The sequence below is a fragment of the Symphalangus syndactylus genome, chromosome 12 (assembly GCF_028878055.3).
Source record: "Symphalangus syndactylus isolate Jambi chromosome 12, NHGRI_mSymSyn1-v2.1_pri, whole genome shotgun sequence".
In the NCBI taxonomy this organism is placed as follows: domain Eukaryota; kingdom Metazoa; phylum Chordata; class Mammalia; order Primates; family Hylobatidae; genus Symphalangus; species Symphalangus syndactylus.
The window spans coordinates 101,845,406-101,866,012 of record NC_072441.2 but is presented as its reverse complement, the minus strand read 5'-3'; the positions used below and the strand labels follow the sequence as shown (position 1 = coordinate 101,866,012).

General features: G+C 41.6%; 2 protein-coding genes across 12 annotated transcripts in view; one reads left to right on the top strand and one right to left on the bottom strand.

Moving 5' to 3' along the window:
* Positions 1–4,560, bottom strand: part of DARS2 (aspartyl-tRNA synthetase 2, mitochondrial) — a 34,291-nt gene extending 29,731 nt beyond the window's left edge. For 2 of the 5 annotated variants that reach the window (XM_063627347.1, XM_063627350.1), the window contains exons 1-3: positions 3,845–4,514; positions 2,417–2,516; positions 838–904 (exon numbers count right to left, since the gene is read on the bottom strand). In XM_063627347.1, the coding sequence (XP_063483417.1) occupies positions 838–904; positions 2,417–2,516; positions 3,845–3,971 (294 nt within the window). In that variant the 5' untranslated portion in view covers positions 3,972–4,514. Of the gene's footprint in view, positions 1–837; positions 905–2,416; positions 2,517–3,844 lie in introns of all 5 variants that reach the window. The other 3 variants (XM_063627345.1, XM_063627346.1, XM_063627348.1) reach the window with 3 other exon arrangements.
* CENPL (centromere protein L) overlaps positions 1–20,607 on the top strand; it is a 37,283-nt gene that overhangs the window by 1,764 nt on the left and 14,912 nt on the right. Inside the window, exons 1-3 of one of the 7 annotated variants that reach the window (XM_063627366.1) lie at positions 4,775–4,972; positions 5,172–5,265; positions 17,865–18,039. In XM_063627366.1, the coding sequence (XP_063483436.1) occupies positions 17,872–18,039 (168 nt within the window). In that variant the 5' untranslated portion in view covers positions 4,775–4,972; positions 5,172–5,265; positions 17,865–17,871. Of the gene's footprint in view, positions 1–4,774; positions 5,047–5,171; positions 5,266–17,864; positions 18,040–20,607 lie in introns of those variants that run through there. The other 6 variants (XM_063627367.1, XM_063627372.1, XM_063627370.1 and 3 more) reach the window with 6 other exon arrangements.

Sequence of the window (20,607 nt, the reverse complement as noted above, 5' to 3'; positions counted from 1 at the left end):
AAAGAATCCTGAAATGAATATCCTTGTACATATGTCATTTTATATCTGTATAAGTCTAGATATAAGATAATTTACCAGAAGTGAAATTAATGGCTCAAAGGATATATGCATTTATAGTTTTGATATTGCCAAATTGCTCTCCCTTCAGCTAGTGCCAATTTGTACTCCCTCCAGGTATTGAGCACCTGCTTTCCCAAACACAGTGTGTTGTCAATCTAATGTGTTAAAAATGACAATTACGGCCGGGCGCAGTGGCTCACGCTTGTAATCCCAGCACTTTGGGAGGCCGAGGCAGGCGGATCACGAGGTCAGGAGATCGAGACCACGGTGAAACCCCGTCTCTACTGAAAATACAAAACATTAGCTGGGCGTGGTGGCGGGCGCCTGTAGTCTCAGCTACTCGGAGAGGCTGAGGCAGGAGAATGGCGTGAACCCGGGAGGCGGAGCTTGCAGTGAGCCGAGATTGCGCCACTGCACTCCAGCCTGGGTGACAGAGCAAGACTCCGTCTCAAAAAAAAAAAAAAAAAAAAAAATGACAATTACATGCAGTTTTAATTCACATTTCTCTACCTATGAGTGAGGCTGGGCATACTTTCATTATGTCTACAAGCCATTTATATATTTTTTTCCTCTAAATTTTTTGTTCATATCCTGGGTTCCTAATTCTACTGGGTCACTGGTCTTTTTGCTATGTCTTAACATTGCTTATATTTTTCAGTTTTCATTAACAATAAACTTCTGAATTTAAAACCTCTAACATATTCATCTAACTACTTAGCTTACCCCAGCAATAGCATCAAAGAGCCTTTTAGATAATAACAAGAAATTTTCTATTACCTCATCCTGGGGAATGATAACTTGAACAAGCCCATCGAAATCTCTTAGGACCAAGAATGTGTTTTGCCTGATTAATGGGGGGTGGGGGGGAAAAAGAAACATTTTAAGATAAAATCTCTGAGTCTAAAGTTTAAGCATACAAAATAAAAAGCAAACAAAAATCCATGCAATTTTTCATGTTTCTTTTTTATAATTATAATTTTTCATGTTTTTTATGATAATTATGTACTTTCATTAGTTACATTCATACAATTGTTATCTATGTAGCTCATTGACGAAAAAAGATTGTTTTTTATTTCAGTTTCAATTTTTATTGTCTACTTATCTGGTATATTAATCTTATATAGATGGGCTTATTAATGAAAAATTATTATAGATGAACAATTAAAAGAAATTTCATTGGCTTAAGTCCTTTTAAGAAAATTTTATTAAATTTGGAAACTTTGCATATAGTAAAATCCAAAGATAATATTTTAGCATAATAGAAACATCTGATGGATCATATTTGAAATATAGCAATATAAAGTCTTTTTCTAAAAAAATATACAATCTAACATTTTCTGGAAGAGTTCCAACTACTAATTTAATACCTCTATGAATCATCAAAAGGTCCCAGAAATGCCAACATTTTAACATCCAACCTCTATTTCTCATACTGTTCTCAGCACCAGGAACAGGTACAGAAATCCTTTTCAGATTTGGGTTCAGGAAACAGTCACTAAACTAATGGGAAAAATATCCACCTACTTGGGACAAACTCTTTTTTTTTTTTTTTTCTGAGGCGGAGTCTCGTTCTGTTGCCCAGGCTGGAGTGCAGTGGCGCGATCTTAGCTCACTGCAACCTCTGCCTCCTGGGTTCAATTCTCCTGCCTCAGCCTCCTGAGTAGCTAGGATTACAGACGAGTGCCACCCCGCCTGGTGAATTTTTTTGTATTTTTAGTAGAGACGGGGTTTAAGCATGTTGGCTGGGCTGGTCTCCAACTCCTAACCTTGTGATCCGCCCGCCTCGGCCTCCCAAAGTGCTGGGATTACAGGCTTACACGCCAGGCTGGGACATATTCTTTAAGAAGGTCATATAACCTATGTATTTTGGATCTCTTCCATGTGAATTAATGTACTATTCAGGCATGTTCTGGAATAGAGAGATGAACAACAACAAAAATGGGCTCTGATCTTAAGGAATCACTGTTTGTTTCTAGGCTTGTTCTCTACCTAAATGGAATAAAATGAGCTTTTCCCCCATGCTATTGGAGTTTAACAGCTGGTTTATAGGAGGTTGGCCCATTTTTAATTACTGGTTATAGGAACTCTTCAGTCTTAGTAAGCCCAGTATCATTTCAGTCCATTGGTGGATCAAGCTTCGTTGTTATACCCTTCAACAGATGTTACTGATATGTACGTACTGAGAATGACACTTGGGTTTTTCAAAACTAAAACAAAGTTGAAAATTCAGTAAGTTCTTAATCCTGCAGGAGTTGCAAAACGTTTTATTCTTTGAACTGGTTGTAAATTAGTAAAGGTTTGGAATTGCCCTGGGAAAACCACCACCATGCATTTCAGACTGTCTTCCTCAATTTACCTTCGGTACTGAATCCATCCACACAAGGTGACTTCTTGGCCTAAGTGAGACGAACGCAACTCTCCACATGTGTTGGTCCGGACAACAAAGCTACTGAATTCTTAAAAAAAAAAAAAAAAAAAAAAAGAAACTTTACAAGGCAAGATTAAAAATACATCACTTGCAGGTTGCTTAAAAATGAAAATTCTCAAAATATATCTTAGGTATTTCAGGGCTACAGGTGAAATTTACAAAATAAGTCAGAGTATGTAATTTAATTCATTCACTATTAAATTTACCTGCAAATGTGTCAAAAGCCAAGTGAATAACTGAATATAAATTTCTGTCTTGTGTTAGGAAATCAAAATTTTTTTGATCTTCTAGCATTTGCATTGACCTAAAATCTTCATTACCCAATTCTTAACATTGCACATTTCTTCCTCAAATGAAATAGGATTTTAGAAACTGCAGAAATGGACGGTGTAGGAACTATTTAGTTTTAGTATGAATCTAGTGTTTAACAGCCACTTGTACACTAGAAAACACTATTATAATTCTGTGAAAAATGATTTTTTTTTTTTGAGATGGAGTCTCGCTCTGTCACCCAGGCTGGAGTGCAGTGGCGCGATCTTGGCTCACTGCAAGCTCCGCCTCCAGGGTTCACGTCATTCTCCTGCCTCAGCCTCCCCAGTAGCGGGGACTACAGGCGCCCGCCACCACGCCCGGCTAATTTTTTTTTTTTTTTTTTGGTATTTTTAGTAGAGACGGGGTTTCACCGTGTTAGCCAGGATGGTCTCGATCTGCTGACCTCGTGATCCGCCCTCCTCGGCCTCCCAAAGTGCTGGGATTACAGGCGTGAGCCACTGCGCCCGGCCGAAGAAGGATTTTTTAAGGCATCAACCAAAAGCAGAATATTCTATATATTACGTGGTTACCTTTTTGTGGTCTTTCTAAAAACTCAGGGAAAATAAAACTGCCTTATAATGAATATAATGAGAGTGAATGATCTGCTTCTACACATAAGGCTATCCAGTTAAGAATGGGGGAAAAGCCGGGCGCGGTGGCTCACGCCTGTAATCCCAGCACTATGGAAGGCGGAGGAGGGCAGATCACGAGATCAGGAGATCGAGACCATCCTGGCTAACACAGTGAAACCCCGTCTCTACTAAAAATACAAAAAAATTAGCCGGGCGTGGTGGCGGGAGCCTGTAGTCCCAGCCACTGGGGAGGCTGAGGCAGGAGAATGGCGTGAACCCGGGAGGCGGAGCTTGCAGTGAGCCGAGATCGCGCCACTGCACTCCAGCCTGGGGCGGCAGAGCGAGACTCCGTCTCAAAAAAAAAAAAAAAAAAGCACGGGGGAAAAAATAAAAAAAATGGAATAAAAGCTCTCCAGCCGTAGATAACAGGCTGAAGTACTGTTCATAGGACAGATCTCTTCGCTATTTTCACCTGGAATTCTCCTCTGTGAACTCTGCACCAGATTTCTGTAGAGAGAACCCCAGATCGGTTGGGTGGTCCTTCTGATGGGTCTGGATAAACCCCTGTACAGCTGACTTAACCAAGAAGGGAAGTACATGTTGGAGCCACACGATGGCGAAAAACAATCACGAATCCCACGCTGCCGGTAGTTAAAAGTCAGTTTTGGAAATACACAGAAATCCCTTAAAATTCCAGGAGTTCTCACTCTCTTCTCGAATATTTAAGTCCTCCTCCGCACAACATTCGAGTACACGTGTCTAGAAACAAGACAAATCTCCAAGGTCTCTGGGGTGCTTGCTGGAGTGGAGATGAGGGAAAGACCTTTCCCTGAATCTTAAAGCATCAGTTTGCACTTCTACTCAACAAGTCGGCAGCCAAAAGTGACGACGAGAGAGCGACTCCAAATAGCAGCGCCAGGCGCGAGCCCAAGACAACCAGAGGCGGTCACTAGGTATAAGACGCTTCTCGAGAGGCTCTCGCGGCCAGAACCGGAAAACAAGGAGTAACAGCCGCGTTTCAAATCTCGCAGACCTGCTGGCCGATATCGAGTCTTCTGAAAGAGGAAGGCGAGCAAAGCCAAAATGCTCCCAGAGCCCGAACCCAAACACAGATCGCCGCTGGGGTCCAAGCGCCCTCCAACTCCGCCCGCTAGTGCCCAAGATTACGGGGAAGAAATTCAACGAATCAGTGGTGAGGTGCGGCCGCCATGCTTACTACGGGCGGAAATTTGAGAGAAAGCTTTGCACCGGTAGGAAAACCGACGAGCAACCGAGCACGATTGGAAAGGTTTACGATAGTGGTTCAGTGGCTCGGCCTTGCCCTCAGTTAAAATGGCAATTTTAGTTGCTTCACTGATACGGAATCGGCGAGGCGCCAAGGAGGCTTCCTGCGTGGTGCCGCAGAGCGACTCGGGAAACGATTTTAAACTGAAGAGGCGGCGGAGGGCCGAATTGCCTTTTCTCAACGGCTTGATTTCAGAGCTGGGCTGGTCTCTGACAGGCTCAGCTGGAGAGGGACGGGTTGGGACGCACTGTCTTTTTGCCCTTTCCCCTCCGCGAGCAGAAGCTGACTCCGCTGGAGCGAGGGTCGCAGAGCTGGGTGAGCGGAAATGTCCCTCCTAGAGTGAAGTCGCAGGGCCCGCACCGCGTCTGAGGGAGCGGAGGTCTTCCTGGGTGCGTTTGTGTCTCTTGTGAACCCACTTGTGGTGGAGCGAGAGGGAATTTGGGAGGGCCAGAGGTTAGTCTGGCCTCTGTCTTAGCTGTCATTTTGGCGAGTTTTTTTTTTTCTTCTTCTTCAGGGGATTTCAGTCTCCACATAGTTTTGGAGCCGGACTTTTGAAGAATGATTCATGAATCCGGAATGGGTGACAGCGTCATCACGGCGTTTTATTGGTAAAAATGCTTTGTATTGGTCCCGGACCTGCTTTAACTTTGTATTTGCCCTGTTGTGTGGTCATTATCTTACAATACTTGCGTGTTGCGGTGTGTTTAAACACTACGTGCTTAACACCCGGCTAAGTATTGGCATTGGGGCGGTTGGATTTAGGTATTGGTGGCAATGTAGAAAAGTGATCAAGTCAGAGCCCCTTCACGGACTAACCGCAAGAGAAACAACAAAGCTTTACTTGTGTGCTGTGAACCACAACTGCAAGTGGAATTGTCAAGAGAACTAGCCCTGCCAAGCTCTGGAAAACTTCTGAGGATATGGCACATGGAAAATGGATAAGATTTACTGAGACAAACGGGAGTAGAGAAGTGTTTTTAATTGGCGATAAGGTGAATAAAAAGGCAGGGAGAACAGTAGAGTGATCATCTGTCTAGAGTAAGGAGTGCATGTTTGGGTATAGGGCTGTCATTTAACCTCTTAAAGAATTGTCTACTGGAACTTTCTTCACTCCCACCCCCCCACCCCCCAATGTTGTATACAAAACCTTAGAGGAAGTGTGCGCAGAATGTTGGATTTTGGAAAGGCTAATGTCCATGGATCTTGGGGTAAGAACTGAAGTAGTAGAAAAGGAACCAGGATAGGATCAGATAATAAGATCAAATACAGTAGTGCCTCGAAAGCCAGACAGGAATTCTGATTCGACTTCATATAGATGTGTGAGAACTGTTATGGGATCTCAAGCAAGGTAATGATAAAAGTGGTGACAACGAAAGACTGATGATGAATTAGGGAAAGGGGCTAAGACTGGGAACAAGATAAGTAGCTATAAGTGAAAATGAAAGTGAAGCCCACATCTAAGAGAACAAGTGTATATCTTTTTAAGAAATAGGTCAGAGGCCAGGTGTGGTGGCTTATGCCTGTAATCCAGCACTGGGAGGCCAAGGCAGGCGGATCATCTGAGGTCAGGAGTTCAAGACCAGCCTGGCCAACATGGTGAAACCCCATCTCTACCAAAAAATACAAAAATTAGCCAGGCGTGGTGGTGCACACCTGTAGTCCCAGCTACTTGGGAGGCTGAGGCAGGAGAATCACTTGAACCTGGGAGGTGGAGGCTGCAGTGAGCCAAGATTGCACCACTGCACTCCAGCCTGAGAGACAGAGTGAGACTCTGTCTTCAAAAAAAAAAAAAAAGAAATATGTCAGAATTTGATGATAAAGTTAACAAAGTTAACTTTTTAGATGTAAAGGTGATGTTGAAGGAAGAGTAAAAGATGATGAAAGTTTTTTAGTGGGGAAAGGAAAAGGAAGAATGCAATTATTACTGAGCAAAACAGAGTACAGTAGTTGGCAAAGAAAGATTGAATGATATGTGAAGTGATGATTAGTTTTGAACTTAATGAGTTTGACAACATGAAAGTTTACCATCTTATAGGAAGTTGGAAATGCAGGACTGGGTTGCAGCTGTAATGATCTGAAGATAGAGATTTAGGAGTCATACAGAATGATTATTTTCCTATGTAGAATGAATGATTTTCAGAGTCTGGAGCTACCTACTATTGGAACATGAGGAAAAAAAAAGAATCAGTAAATAAATTGGAACTATAAAAAGTAAGGAAGAAAAAAGCCCCTGAAAAATGGAATGTCAGAGGAAACAACGTCCTAGAAAGTTTAGATGAGTAAGGATGAACAAACTTGATCAACAAAGTATTTGGCCATGGTTTTGGCAAAAACAGTGATCTTCAAAAGTGCAGTTTTTTCGTAGTGATAGATGGAAAAAAGAGATTGCTGAAGATTTCTAGTAAAATATTTATTAGTAACTGGAGGCAATAGGTGTAGACCACATTTCCAGGAGATTGGTCTCAGAAGGAATGAGACGAATTGGATTTAAACACAAATTTTTAATGTTAGAAATAGTAGAATATGCTTGGCAGTGAAAGGAAAGGATCCTGTATAGGAGTGATTAAAGATGATAGGTGAAGTACAGCCTGGTGTGGTGGTGCATGCTTGTAGTCCCAGCTACTCGAGAGGCTGAGGTGGGAGGATCGCCTGAGCCCAGGAAGTGGAGGCTGCAGTGATATCGAGCCACTGCACTCCAGCCTGGACAACAGAGTGACACCTTGTCTCAAAAAAAAAAAAGCTAAAGTACACAAAAGAGATGGTGTCCAGGGGAGATACAAGTAAGAGGACCTCTTTGCTTCCGATTGGAAGGAAGAGTATTGGGACAGTAATATATTGAATCAAGGTATATTTATAACCTCTTGATTATTGTGCTGGGCAAAAATTACACATTCTTGAGTGTGAGATGAGAAGGTAAAATAAGTATAAATCATTTGCTAATCTTTAATTCGTGGATTGGGCTATTTTATGTTAACATTAAATACTCAAAGGACATGTTTTTTCAAAACCATCCCTCTTAGTGCTGATAGTCTTTTTCTCACCTACATTTATTGCTAGACTTTTTAAAGTCACCTAGACTTTAAAATCTTTTTGGAATTCATAGCATTTCTCTTTTAAGGAGTCAAATTCAGCAGGGCTTATGTTGCCTCATAATTGATCCCTGTTTAAAAGGCAACGTGAAAGAAGTAGTTAAGTGCACTCATTGCAGAGTTAGACTGTCTGGATTCAAATCCTGACTCTTCCACTCTAACTTGTTGACTTTGGCAAGTTACTTAACTTGTCTGGTTTCCTATTTGTCAGCTGGGAGCATGATCTACTTCATGGGGTTGTTTGAAGATTAAATGAGAAAATATTTATAAAGGGCTTAGAAGAGTACCTGAAACATGATTAATGCTCAATAAGTGTTAGCAAGTAACAAATTTGAAGGAAACATTCTGTGTAAGTAGGATTGATTAAAATTCCCTTTGAAATAGGTAATTCAATATGCATTTAAAGCTAGGATGCTTTAGAATAGCTGCTTTAAATTGTGTGGTGTCTGCTGTAGAGTCATGTATTCACCACAGTCAAGATACGGTTCCATCACCACAAGGATTCTTGTGTTGCCTTTTTATAGTCACATTTATGTCCCTCCCACCCTCTTCCCTTTCCCTAATCTCTGTCAGCCACTCATCTGTTCTTCATTCTTTTAACTTTGTCATTTTAAAAATGTTAAATGTATGAAATTTTATATGTGACCTTTTTGGATTGGCTTTAACATCCAAGTTGTTGCATGTATCAGTAATTTGTTTCTTTTCATTGCTGAGTACTATTACATGGTGTGGATGTACCACAGTTTATTTAATCATTCACCCACGGAGTTGTTTTCAATTTTTGGCTATTATGAATAAAGCTACTATGAACATTTGTAAAAATAAATAAATAAATTGTGTGGTATATGAACTTGCTCTGGACATTATTTGAGCTTTAAGGACAAATAATGCTACATGTTTAGTTTATTTATTTATTTATTAATTAGAGAGGGTCTCACTCTGTTGCTCAGGCTAAAGTGCAGTGGTGTGATCATAGCTCACTGCAGCCTCAAACTCCTGGGCTCAAGCAGTCCTCCTGCCTCAGTCTCTGGAGTGGCTACGACTACCACCATGCCAGGCTAATTCTTTTTTTTTTTGAGAGATGGGGTCTTGCTATGTTGTCCATGCTAGGACTACATGTTTAATTTATGGAGTTTTGTGCAAGATATAAATGGTGTCCTAGTCTAACATATTGAAATTGAAGTTACAGGTTAAATCTGAAGTCCGAAATGCCCCATAACATGAATCTTTTTGAGCACTGACATGATGCTGGAAGGAAATGTTCACTGGAGCATTTTGGATTTCAGATTTTTGGATTAAGGATGCTTGACCAGTGTAATACAAATATTCCCAAATTTGAGAAAATCTGAAATCCAAAAACACTTTTGGTCCCAAGCATTTTGGATAAGGAATGCTCAACCTGTGCTATTTTAAATATAATACTATTTAAATATGGGCCAGGTGCAGTGGCTCACACCTGTAATCCCAACACTTTGGGAGGCTGGTGGATCACCTGGGGTCAGGAGTTCAAGACCACCCTGGCCAAGTGGTGAAATACTGTCTCTACTAAAAATACAAAAAAACAAACAAAAAATTAGCCAGGCGTGGTAGCGGGCAGCTGTAATCTCAGCTACTCAGGAGACTGAGGCAGGAGAATTTCTGGAGCCTGGGAGGCAGAGGTTGCAGTGAGCCGAGATCATGCCATTGCACTCCAGCCCAGGCCAACAACACCGAGACTCCATCTCAAAAAATAAAATAAAATAAGTAAATATAGTAATATAACTTTTTATTTGTAAAAAACTTTTCAAAAGGGTAATTGTGTAGTAGCTGAGACAAATAACTTTTTTTTTTTTTTTTTTTTTTTTTTTTTTGTTGAGATGGAGTCTTGCCGTCTCGCCCAGGCTGGAGTGCAGTGGTGTGCTCTTGGCTCACTGAAGCCTCCACCTCCCAGGTTCAAGCGATTCTCCTGTCTCAGCCTCCTGAGTAGCTGGGACTACAGGTGTGTGCCACCATACCCGGCTAATTTTTGTTTTTTTAGTAGAGACGGAGTTTCACCACATTGGTCAGGCTGGTCTCAAACTTCTGACTGCAGGTGATCCACTTTTCCTCGGCCTCCTAAAGTGCTGGGATTATAAGTGTGAGCCACTACAACTGGCTGAGACTAATCATAACTTTGAAATGATAATTCCTTTTAATGAAAATTGTATTTTAATTTTGTGTTTTTATCTTGAGAGGTTCTTGCTCTGTCACCCAGGCTGGAATTCAGTGTCATGATCACATCTCACTGCAGCCTTGACCTCCTGAGCCATGCAGTCCTACTTCAGCCTCCTGGGTAGCTGGGACCACAGGTGTGCACCACCACACCTGGCTAGTTATTTTTTATTTTTTGTAGAGATGGAGTCTCACAGTGTTGCCCAGGCTGGTCTCAGACATCTGGGCTCAAGTGATCCACCTGCTTCAGCCTCCCAAAGTGTTGGGATTACAGTCATGAGCTACCATGCCTGGCCCTAATTTGGAAGTTCTATGAAATACTTCTGTTTAATTGAACCAATACTTGTTTAACAATTAAAGGACACTCAGCCTTGTATTTGGGTAATTATACAAGAGAAATATAAAGCATGGTTTCAGTTACAGTAGCTTAGTTTTACTGAGGATACAAGAAATACACGCTAAAAAGTGGTACAAGGAAGTATATGAACGGGCTAAAATGAGTGGTACAGACTGGGTGATTGAGGAAAGCTATGTGTGCTGGTATATCTCCAAGGATTTTGTAGAACATTCTTGAGGGATTTTTTTCAGACTTACTTAGAGATGAGAGCTCATTCAGCACACACACACACATGCATACTCTGCTTCCAGGAATGAGCCACTGATAACAGATAACAGATAAAAATGTATGTCATAGATATTTCAGGACCAAAAGGTTAAAAACACCCTAGTTTGAAAGGAGATCAAATTTCTAGCATGGTCTTAAAGGAGGTGAGATGGGAAAAGGACACTTAAGATAGGAAATACAGTTGAGAAGCAAACACATGAAGATAAGAATATGTTTATGTCCCAGGTTGGAGAGGAGAATTAGGAAGATAAGGAGAAGCTGAATTAGAAAGACCTTAAGCCCAGCAGAAGAGTTTAGGATTTGTCTTGTTACTGTAAAGGTTTTTGCATAGATAAAAATAAAGTGCTATTTTTGGAAGAATGGATTACTCTTAGATACGGAGAACTCTTAGTTGTGGCTAAGGAATTAGCTTTGCGAAGGGATGACAGATTTTTTTTTTTAACATTTTTAAAAAATTTATTTTTTTATTATACTTTAAGTTCTAGGGTACATGTGCACAACGTGCAGGTTTGTTACATAGATACACATGTGCCATGTTGGTTTGCTGCAGCTATCAACTCATCATTTACATTAGGTATTTCTCCTAATGCTATCCCTCCCCCAGCCACCGACCCCCCGACAGGCCCCGGTGTGTGATATTCCCCACCCTGTGTCCAAGTGTTCTCATTGACCAATTCCCACCTATGAGTGAGAACATGCAGCGTTTGGTGTTCTGTCCTTGTGATAGTTTGCTGAGAATGATGGTTTCCAGCTTCATCCATGTCCCTGCAAAGGACATGAACTCATCCTTTTTTAATGGCTGCATGGCATTCCATGGTGTATATATGCCACATTTTCTTAATCCAGTCTATCATTGTGGACATTTGGGTTGGTTCCAAGTCTTTGCTATTGTGAATAGTACCACAATAAACATATGTGTGCATGTGTCTTTATAATAGCATGATTTATAATCCTTTGGGTATATACCCAGTAACGGGATGGCTGGGTCAAATGGTATTTCTAGTTCTAGATCCTTGAGGAATCGCCACACCAACTTCCACAATGGTTGAACTAGTTTACAGTCCCACCAACAGTGTAAAAGCATTCCTATTTCTCCACATCCTCTCCGGCATCTGTTGTTTCCTGAATTTTTAATGATCGCCATTCTAACTGTTGTGAGATGGTATCTCATTGTGGTTTTGATTTGCATTTCTCTGATGACCTGTGATGAAGAGCATTTCTTCATGTGTCTGTTGGCTTCATAAATGTCTTCTTTTGAAAAGTGTCTGTTCATATCCTTTGCCCACTTTTTGATGGGGTTGTTTGTTTTTTTCTTGTAAATTTGTTTAAGTTCTTTGCAGATTCTGGATATTATCCCTTTGTTGGATGGGTAGATTGCAAAAATTTTCTCCCATTCTGTAGGTTGCCTGTTCACTCTGATGGTAGTTTCTTTTGCTGTGCAGAAGGTCTTTCGTTTTTTTTTTTCTTTTTTTGAGACGGAGTCTTGCTCTGTCACCCAGGCTGGAGTGCAGTGGCACCATTTTGGCCCCCTGCAACCTCTGCCTCCTTGGGTTCAGCGATTCTCCTGCCTCAGCCTCCCAAGTGGCTGGGATTATAGGCAGACGTCACCACGCCTGGCTAATTTTTGTATTTTTAGTAGAAATGGGGTTTCACCATATTGGCCAGGCTGGTCTCGAACTCCTGACCTTGTGATCCACCCGCCTCAGCATCCCAAAGTGCTGACATTACAGGCATGAACCACTGCGCCCGGCCTGGTCTTTAATTAGATCCCATTTGTCTATTTTGGCTTTTGTTGCCATTACTTTTGGTGTTTTAGTCATGAAGTCCTTGCCTATGCCTGTGTCCTGATTGATAGTGCCTCGGTTTTCTTCTAGGGTTTTTATGGTTTTAGGTCTAACATTTACATCTTTAATCCATCTTGAATTAATTTTTGTATAAGTTGTAAGGAAGGGATCCAGTTTCAGCTTTCTACACATGGCTAGCCAGTTTTCCCAGCACCATTTATTAAATAGGGAATCTTTGTCCCGTTTCTTGTTTTTGTCAGGTTTGTCAAAGAACAGATGGTTGTAGATGTGTGGTGTTATTTCTGAGGCCTCTGGTCTGTTCCATTGGTCTATATCTCTGTTTTGGTACCAGTACTATGCTGTTTTGGTTACTGTGGCCTTGTAGTATAGTTTAAAGTGAGGTGGCATGATGCCTCCAGCTTTATTCTTTTTGCGTAGGATTGTCTTGGCAATGTGGGCTCTTTTTTTGTTTCCATATGAACTTTAAAGTAGTTTTTTCCAATTCTGTGAAGAAAGTCATTGGTAGCTTGATGGGGATGGCATTGAATCTATAAATTACCTTGGGCAGTATGGCCATTTTCATGATATTGATTCTTCCTATCCATGAGCATGGAATGTTCTTCCATTTGTTTGTGTCCTCTTTCATTTTGTTGAGCAGTGGTTTGTAGTTCTTGAAGAGATCCTTCACATCCCTTGTAAGTTGGATTCCTAGGTATTTTATTCTCTTTGTAGCAATTGTGAGTGGGAGTTCACTCATGATTTTGCTTTCTGTTTGTCTGTTATTGGTGTATAGGAATGCTTGTGAATTTTGCACATTGATTTTGTATCCTGAGACTTTGCTGAAGTTGCTTATCAGCTTAAGGAGATTTTGGGCTGAGACTATGTGGTTTTCTAAATATATAATCATGTCATCTGCAAACAGGAACAATTTGACCTCCTCTTTTGCTAATTGAATACCCTTTATTTCTCTCTCTTGCCTGATTGTCCTGGCCAGAACTTCCAACAGTATGTTGAATAGGAGTGGTGAGAGAGGGCTTCCTTGTCTTGTGCCAGTTTTCAAAGGGAATGCTTCCAGTTTTCACCCATTCAGTATGATATTGGCTGTGGGTTTGTCATAAATAGCTTTTATTATTTTGAGATATGTTCCATCAGTGTGTAGTTTATTGAGAGTTTTTAGCATGAAGGGCTGTTGAATTTTGCTGAAGGCCTTTTCTGCGTCTATTGAGATAATCATGTGGTTTTGTTGTTGTTTCTGTTTATGTGATGAATTACATTTATTGATTTGCGTATGTTGAACCAGCCTTGCATCCCAGGAATGAAGCTGACTTGATCATGGTGGATAAGCTTTTTGATGTGCTGCTGGATTCAATTTGCCAGTATTTTATTGAGGATTTTTGCATCTATGTTCATCAGGGATATTGGTCTAAAATTCTCTTTTTTTGTTGTGTCTCTGCCAGGCTTTGGTATCAGGATGATGTTGGCCTCATAAAATGAGTTAGAGAGGATTCCCTCTTTTTCTATTGATTGGAATAGTTTCAGAAGGAATGGTACCAGCTCCTCTTTGCACATCTGGTAGAATTTGGCTGTGAATCCATCTGGTCCTAGACTTTTTTTAGTTGGTAGCTATTGATTATTGCCTCAGTTTCAGAGCCTGTTATTGGTCTATTCAGAGATTCGACTTCTCCCTGGTTTAGTCTTGGGAGGGTGTATGTGTCCAGGAATTTATCCATTTCTTCTAGATTTTCAAGTTTATTTGCGTAGAGGTGTTTATAGTATTCTCTGATGGTAGTTTCTATTTCTGTGGGATCGGTGGTGATATTCCCTTTATCATTTTTTATTGCATCTATTTGATTCTTCTCCGTTTTCTTCTTTATTAGTCTTGCTAGCGGTCTATCAATTTTATTGATCTTTTCAAAAAACCAGCTCCTGGATTCATTGATTTTTTGAAGGGTTTTTTTGTGTGTCTATCTCCTTCAGTTCTGCTCTGATCTTAGTTATTTCTTGCCTTCTGCTAGCTTTTGAATGTGTTTGCTCTTGCTTCTCTAGTTCTTTTAATTGTGATGTTACAGTGTCAGTTGTATATCTTTCCTGCTTTCTCTTGTGGGCATTTAGTGCTATAAATTTTCCTCTGCACACTGCTTTAAATGTGTCCCAGAGATTCTGGTACGTTGTGTCTTTGTTCTCATTGGTTTCAAAGAACGTCTTTATTTCTGCCTTCATTTCGTTATTTAACCAGTAGTCATTCAGGAGCAGGTTGTTCAGTTTCCATGTAGTTGTGTGGTTTTGAATGAGTTTCTTAATCCTGAGTTCTAATTTGATTGCACTGTGGTCTGAGAGACAGTTTGTTGTGATATCTGTTCTTTTACATTTGCTGAGGAGTGCTTTACTTCCAATTATGTGGTCAATTTTAGAATAAGTGGGATTTGGTGTTGAGAAGAATGTATATTCTGTTGATTTGGGGTGGAGAGTTCTGTAGATGTCTATTAGCTCCACTTGGTGCAGAGCTGAGTTCAAATCCTGAATATCCTTGTTAACCTTCTGTCTCATTGATCTGTCTAATATTGACAGTGGGGTGTGAAAGTCTCCCATTATTATTGTGTGGGAGTCTAAGTCTCTTTGTAGGTCTCTAAGGACCTGCTTTATGAATCTTGGTGCTCTTGTATTGGGTATATATATATATATATATATATATATATGATAGTTAGCTCTTCTTGTTGAATTGATCCCTTTACCATTATGTAATGGCCTTCCTTATCTCTTTTGATCTTTGTTGGTTTAAAGTCTGTTTTATCAGAGACTAGGATTGCAACCCCTGCTTTTTTTTGCTTTCCATTTGCTTGGTAGATCTTCCTCTATCTCTTTATTTTGAGCGTATGTGTGTCTCTGCATGTGAGATGGGTCTCCTGAATACAGCACACTGATGGGTCTTGACTCTTTATCCAATTTGCCAGTCTGTGTCTTTTAATGGGGGTATTTAGCCCATTTACATTTAAGGTTAATATTGTTATGTGTGACTCTGATCCTGACATTATGATGTTAGCTGGTTATTTTGCCCGTTAGTTGATGCAGTTTCTTCCTACCATTGATGATCGTTACAATTTGGCATGTTCTTGCAGTGGCTGGTACCGGTTGTTCCTTTCCACGTTTAGTGCTTCCTTCAGGAGCTCTTGTAAGGCAGGCCTCGTGGTGACAAAATCTCTTAGCATTTGCTTGTCTGTAAAGGATTTTATTTCTCCTTCACTTATGAAGCTCAGTTTGGCTGGATATGAAATTCTGGGTTGAAAATTCTTTTCTTTAAGAATGTTGAATATTGGCCCCCACTCTCTTCTGGCTTGTAGAGTTTCTGCCGAGAGATCTGCTGTTAGCCTGATGGGCTTCTCTTTGTGGGTAACCCAACCTTTCTCTCTGGCTGCCCTTAACATTTTTTCCTTCATTTCAACCTTGGTGAATCTGACAATTACGTGTCTTGGGGTTGCTCTTCTTGAGGTGTATCTTTGTGGTGTTATGTATATTTCCTGAATTTGAATGTTGGCCTGCCTTGCTAGGTTGGAGAAGTTCTCCTGGATAATATCCTGAAGAGTGTTTTCTAGCTTGGTTCCATTCTCCCCATCACTTTCAGGTACACCAATCAAACGTAGATTTGGTATTTTCACATAGTCCCATATTTCTTGGAGGCTTTGTTTGTTTCTTTTTACTCTTTTTTCTCTAATTTTGTCTTCTTGCTTTATTTCATTAATTTGATCTTCAGTCACTGATGTCCTTTCTTCCATTTGATCGAATTGGCTTTTGAAGCTTGTGCATGCATCATGAAGTTCTTGTGCCATGGTTTTCAGCTCCATCAGGTCGTTTAAGTTCTTCTCTACACTGTTTATTCTAGTTAGCCATTTGTCTAACCTTTTTTCAAGATTTTTAGCTTCCTTGCGGTGGGTTACAACATGCTCCTTTAGCTCTGAGAAGTTTGTTATTGCCGACCTTCTGAAGCCTATTTCTGTCAACTCATCAAAGCCATTCTCCATCCAGCTTTGTTCTGTTGCTGGCGAGGGGCTGTGATCCTTTGGAGAAGAGGCGCTCTGGTTTTTAGAATTATCAGCTTTTCTGCTCTGGTTTCTCCCCATCTTTGTGGTTTTATCTACCTTTGGTGTTTGATGTTGGTGACCTACAAATGGGGTTTTGGTGTGGATGTCCTTTTTGTTGATGTTGATGCAATTCCTTTGTATTGGTTAGTTTTCCTTCTATCAGTCAGGTCCCTAGGCTTCAGGTCTGTTGGAGTTTGCTGGAAGTCCACTCTGGACCCTGTTTGCCTGGATATCACCAGCGAGGCTGCCGAACAGCATTTTGCAGAACAGCAAACATTGCTGCCTGATCCTTCCTCTGGAAGCTTTGTTCCAGAGTGGCACCTGCCTGTGTGAGGTGTCAGTCGGCCCCTACTGGGAGGTGTCTCCCAGTTAGGCTACATGGGGGTCAGGGACCCACTTGAGGAGGCAGTCTGTCTGTTCTTAGCGCTCAAATGCCATGCTGGGAGAACCACTGCTCTTTTCAGAGCTGTCAGACAGGGACATTTAAGTCTGCAGACTTTTCTCCTGCCTTTTGTTCAGCTATGTCCTGCCCACAGAGGTGGAGTCTATAGAGGCAGTAGGCCTTGCTGAGCTGCGGTGGGCTCCGCCCAGTTTGAGCTTCCTGGCCACTTTGTTTACCTACTCAAGCCTCAGCAATGGCGGACGCCCCTCCCCCCTGCGAGGCTGCTGTCTCGCAGGTCAATCTCAGACTGCTGCGCTAGCAGCGAGCAAGGCTCCATGGGTGTGGGACCTGCCAAGCCAGGCACGGGAGAGAATCTCCTAGTCTGCTGGTTGCCAGGACCATAGGAAAAGTGCAATATTTGGGTGGGAGTGTCCTGTTTTTCCAGGTACAGTCTGTCATGGCTTCCCTTGGCTAGGAAAGGGAAATCCCTGGACCCGTTGCACTTCCCAGGTGAGGCAATGCCCTGCCCTGTTTTGGCTCACCCTCCATGGGCTGCACCCACCGTCCAACCAGTCCCAGTGAGATGAACCACGTACCTCAGTTGGAAATGCAGAAATCACCTGTCTTCTACGTCAATCATGCTGGGAGCTGCAGACTGGAGCTGTTCCTATTCAGCCGTCTTGGAACTGGATTCGACAGATTCTTGAAAGAAAAACTCAGTAGAATGTGCTTAATGACTATATGTTAAAGAATGAAGGTGGGGGACTACATGAATTTAAGTTAACTTAGCAAATTAACAGGAATTGGAAAATGGATCAGTTAGCTTTTCGAAGGTGGAAAAGAAGTTGAATTTAGTTTTGAACATACACTGTTTTTGAGGTATCTGTAAGATGTACATAAAAGTGGGCTATAGCCAATGAGGAATATAGGACTGGGGATAGGGAGGGGAAAAGAAAGAAAGAGAAAGGATTCCTTTAGAGTGAGGAGAGGAATCAGTGAAACTGTAAGTGTGAATTAACTTTTTAGTGCTTAAAATTCTGGTTTTATTTCTTCTTATGTAGACAGACCATGGATTCTTACGATGCACCAGAATCAACTCCTAGTGCATCCTCAAGACCTGAAGATTACTTTATAGGTGCCACTCCTCTGCAGAAACGATTAGAATCAGTCAGGAAGCAGAGTTCATTTATCCCGACTCCACCTCGAAGGAAAATTCCCCAGTGTTCGCAGTTGCAGGTATGCTTTTTGTGTTCCTATGTGTTAGTCAATAATTGAGAATATGTGTGAACAAAACATTTCAATTTTTGTAACTATAGTATTCTTAGTATCTTCTTAACCCCTCAGCTAATAAAATAAATGAGAAATAAACAATTTCATAACGATCAGCGCTACCTCTTTTATGTCTTTGATTTGTTTTTTATATTTGTATTTATGTATTTATTTATTTATTTTGAGACAGAGTCTCACTCTGTGGCCCAGGCTGGAGTGCAGTGGCACGATCTCGGCTCACTGCAAGCTCTGCCTCCTGGCGGCCATTCTCCTGCCTCAGCCTCCCCAGTAGCTGGGACTACAGGCACCCGCCACCATGCCCAGCTAATTTTTTGTATTTTTTAGTAGAGACGGGGTTTCACTGTGTTAGCCAGGATGGTCTCGATCTCCTGACCTCATGATCCACCCACCTCAGCCTCCCCAAGTGCTAGGATTACAGGCATGAGCCACCACACCTGGCCTGTTTATTTATTTATTTATTTATTTATTTATTTATTTATTTATTTTTTTGAGACGGAGTCTTGCTCTGTCGCCCAGGCTGGAGTGCAGTGGCGCAGTCTCGGCTCACTGCAAGCTCCGCCTCCCGGGTTCACGCCATTCTCCTGCCTCAGCCTCTCTGAGTAGCTGGGACTACAGGCGCCCGCCACTACGCCCGGCTAATTTTTTTTTTGTATTTTTGGTAGAGACGGGGTTTCACCGTGGTCTCGATCTCCTGACCTCGTGATCCGCCCGCCTCGGCCTCCCAAAGTGCTGGGATTACAAGCGTGAGCCACCGCGCCCGGCCTGTTTATTTATTTTTAAAGTAATTTTCAAACATACAACCCATATATACCAGGAGTTTTTATGTATTTTAACCTCCTTTAATCTGAATCATGTCCACGGTATTTTTTTTTAACTTTTATTTCAAGTTTAGGGGTATATGTGCAGGACGTGCAGGTTTGTTATCTAGGTAAACGTGCATCATGGGGGTTGGTTGTACAGACTATTTCATCACCCAGATGTTAAGCCTAATATCCATTAGTTATTTTTCCTGCTTCTCTCCTTCCTCCCACCCTCCACCCCGATAGGCCTCAGAGTGTGTTTTTCCCCTCTATGTTTCCATGTTCTCATCATTTAGCTCCCACTTATAAGCGAAAACATGTGGTATTTGGTTTTCTGTTCCTTTACTTGTTGGCTAAGGATAATGGCCTCCAGCTGCATCCATGTCCCTGCAAAGGATATGATCTCATTCATTTTTATGGCTGCATAATATTCCATGGTGTATATGTACCACATTTTCTTTATCCAGTCTGTCATTGATGGGCATTTAGGTTGATTCCATGACTTTGTTATTGTGAATAGTGCTGCAGTGAGTATACGCATGCATGTGTCTTTATGGTAGACTGATTTATATTCCTTTGGGTATATACCCAGTAAGGAGATTGGTGGGTCACATAATATTTCTGTCTCTAGGTCTTTGAGGAATTGCCACACAGTCTTCCACAATGGTTGAACTAATTCACACTCCTACCAACAGTGTATAAGCATTCCTTTTCCTCCACAACCTCACCAGCATCTGTTATTTTTTGACTTTTTATTTTTCTCCACAACCTCACCAGCATCTGTTGTTTTTTTTACTTTTTAATAATAGCCATTCTGACTGATGTGAGATAGTATCTCATTGTGGTTTTGATTTGCATTTCTCTAATGATGAGTGATGTTGAGCTTTTCTTCATATGATTGTTGGCCTCATGTATGTCTTCTTTTGAGAAGTGTCTACTTATGTCCTTTGCTGACTTTTTAATGGGGTTTTTTGTTTGTTTGTTTGTTTGTTTGTTTTTAAGGGAGTATCTCACTCTGTCACCCAGGCTAGAGTGCAGTGGCACGATCTTGGCTAACTGCAACCTCCGCCTCCCAGATTCAAGCGATTCTTCTGCCTCAGCCTCCCGAGTAGCTGGGACTGCAGGCATCCACCACCATGCCCGGCTAATTTTTTTGTATTTTTAGTAGAGACAGTGGTTCACCATGTTGTCCAGGCTGGTCTGGAACTCTTGACCTCAGTTGATCCACCCTCCCCGCCCTCTCAAAATGCTGGGAGTCTTGCTCTATCACCCAGGCTGGGGTGCAATAGTATGATCTTGGCTCACCGCAACCTCTGCCTCCTGGGTTCAAGCGATTCTCCTGCCTCAGCCTCCCAAGTAGCTGGCACTACAGGTGCCTGCCACCACGCCCAACTAATTTTTTTGTATTGTTAGTAGAGACAGGGTTTCACCATTTTGGCCAGGCTGGTCTCGAACTCCTAACATTATGATCTGCCCGCCTTGGCCTCCCAAAGTGCTGGGATTAGAGGCGTGAGCCACCACACCTGGCCTGGCCCATTTTTTTTCTTTAAATTTGTTTAAATTCCTTATTGGTGCTGGATAGTAGACCTTTGTCAGATGCATGGTTTGCAAAAATTTTCTCCCATTCTGGGTTTTCTGTTTACTGATAGTTTCTTTTGCTATGCAGAAGTCCTTTAGTTTAATTAGATCCCATTTGTCAATTTTGGCTTTCATT